This window comes from Corvus brachyrhynchos, unplaced genomic scaffold, assembly GCF_000691975.1.
Source record: "Corvus brachyrhynchos isolate BGI_N302 unplaced genomic scaffold, ASM69197v1 scaffold616, whole genome shotgun sequence".
Taxonomy (NCBI): domain Eukaryota; kingdom Metazoa; phylum Chordata; class Aves; order Passeriformes; family Corvidae; genus Corvus; species Corvus brachyrhynchos.
This window is the reverse complement of record NW_008238831.1, coordinates 189,611-191,337: the sequence shown is the minus strand read 5'-3', so window position 1 is coordinate 191,337 and position 1,727 is coordinate 189,611. Positions and strand designations below refer to the sequence as shown.

Sequence of the window (1,727 nt, the reverse complement as noted above, 5' to 3'; positions counted from 1 at the left end):
GAAATGCCCACCAAAAAACACATTGAATATTTCTTCTGGTGTGATGTCTGCTTCGAATTCTGTGTAGTAATTGTAGTGCCTGGCCTGGCCAGTGCTGACGTGCTCGTGGTCACTCCCGAGCTCATCGTAGCGGAGTCGTTTCTCAGGGTTGCTCAGAACTGCAAAAGCATTGCCTATTGCTGGAGAGGGAATTAAAACCAGTGTTACATTTCCAGTGTCACATGTCCCACTTTTATAAGTGGAGTAGCAAAAAATCCCCAAACAAGCCTAGGAAATTTGTGCTTGACCAAAGACTAAGTTACTTTTGTAACAGCAAGATGTGTAACAGCTCTGGCACTACCTGTGATGGAAACCACTTCCTGCTGTCACTGATGCCAGGAGAAAGAAAAAAGTGTCCAAGTATATGGAGAGACTTGAAATATTTGTAAAACTGATGTGAGAGTTCACTTCAGCCAAGAAACTGGGTGAGAATGGAGCATTTTATCAGCTCAAACCAAATGCAAGTTTGGTCCGAGTGCACCTCCATATACCACATACAATTAACACAAAGTTAATAACTGCAGGGACAAATTAAAATGCAGAGGGCTATCCCAAGCTTTTCCTGCTGGCAGAGATGCTCCTGAAGCTGTGTGGCACACCTATTTCACACCTCACATCCAACCACTCAGAAGTGTTTGTTTGGCTCATCTTCTTCTTTGGCCTCTGACAGAACAAGTTCATAGAGAAATACAACCCAAACACAAAGAAAGAAAGAACATCCCTTCAGAAGCTCCTTGTTTTAACAGACTGTGAATGATCACTTGTTTTCCTTGTGCTGCGCTGCATGGAAAGGGAAAATATGCATGAGTTTACGCTGCAACATAACTGAGAACTCTGGACACAGCCTATTGGATTAAATTTCATATTCCCATACATATAAATAAAAATTTATTCATCACAAGGAGCAGTTATTGATGACAAACATCCCACACTCTGGCATGGGCAGTGTCAGTTCCAAGTTCTGAACCTTCTGCAGTATCATGGAATCCCAGAATGGTTTGGATTGGAAGGAACCCTACAGATCATCCCATCCCACCCCTGCCATGGCAGAGACAACTCCCACCATCCCAGGCTGCTCCAAGCCCCAATGTCCAGCCTGGCCTTGGGCACTGCCAGGGATCCAGGGGCAGCCCCAGCTTCTCTGGGCACCCTGTGCCAGGGCCTCAGCACCCTCACAGGGGAGAATTTCTTCCTAATACCCCATCAAACCCTGCCCTCTGGCAGCGTAGAAGCCATTCCCCCTTGTCCTGTCCCTCCAGGCCCTTGTCAAGTTCCTCAAAAGCATCTGGGACTGCGACCTGGGATACATTTCCCATCGTTTCTAAGGGAGACGTGTATTTTGCAGACGGAAATGCAAGCCCTGCCGAGCCGCAGCGGGGTTCTGTGAGGACGCTGCTGTGTGTGCAGCCCCTCCCGGCTCCGTGGGCCGGCGGGCGCCTCTGCACCGGCGCTCCGGGTGCGGCCCCTCACGGTGCCCCCGGGCCCGCTCACCTTTGAAGGCCTCGGTGGCTCCGGGTGCGCGGTTCTTGTCGGGGTGGAACTTGAGGGCCAGCCTGCGGTACGCCCGCTTCAGCTCCTCCTCGCCGGCGTCCCGGCTCACCCCCAGGATCTCGTAGTAATCCCGGCACCGCTTGATCCTGAGGGCGCACACGGGGTTATCCCGGGGCTCCCCGGCCCCGCTCCCCGCC

The 1,727-nt window shown here is 51.6% G+C and overlaps 1 protein-coding gene across 1 annotated transcript in view; it reads right to left on the bottom strand.

Moving 5' to 3' along the window:
* Window positions 1-1,723, bottom strand: part of DNAJC18 (DnaJ heat shock protein family (Hsp40) member C18) — a gene marked incomplete at its 5' end in the record, with an annotated part of 12,089 nt that extends 10,366 nt beyond the window's left edge. Inside the window, 2 exons of the mRNA XM_017738150.1 lie at window positions 1-179; window positions 1,531-1,723. Coding sequence (XP_017593639.1) covers window positions 1-179; window positions 1,531-1,723 — 372 coding nt within the window. The remainder of the gene's footprint in view (window positions 180-1,530) is intronic.
* Between the last annotated feature and the right edge of the window lie 4 nt (window positions 1,724-1,727).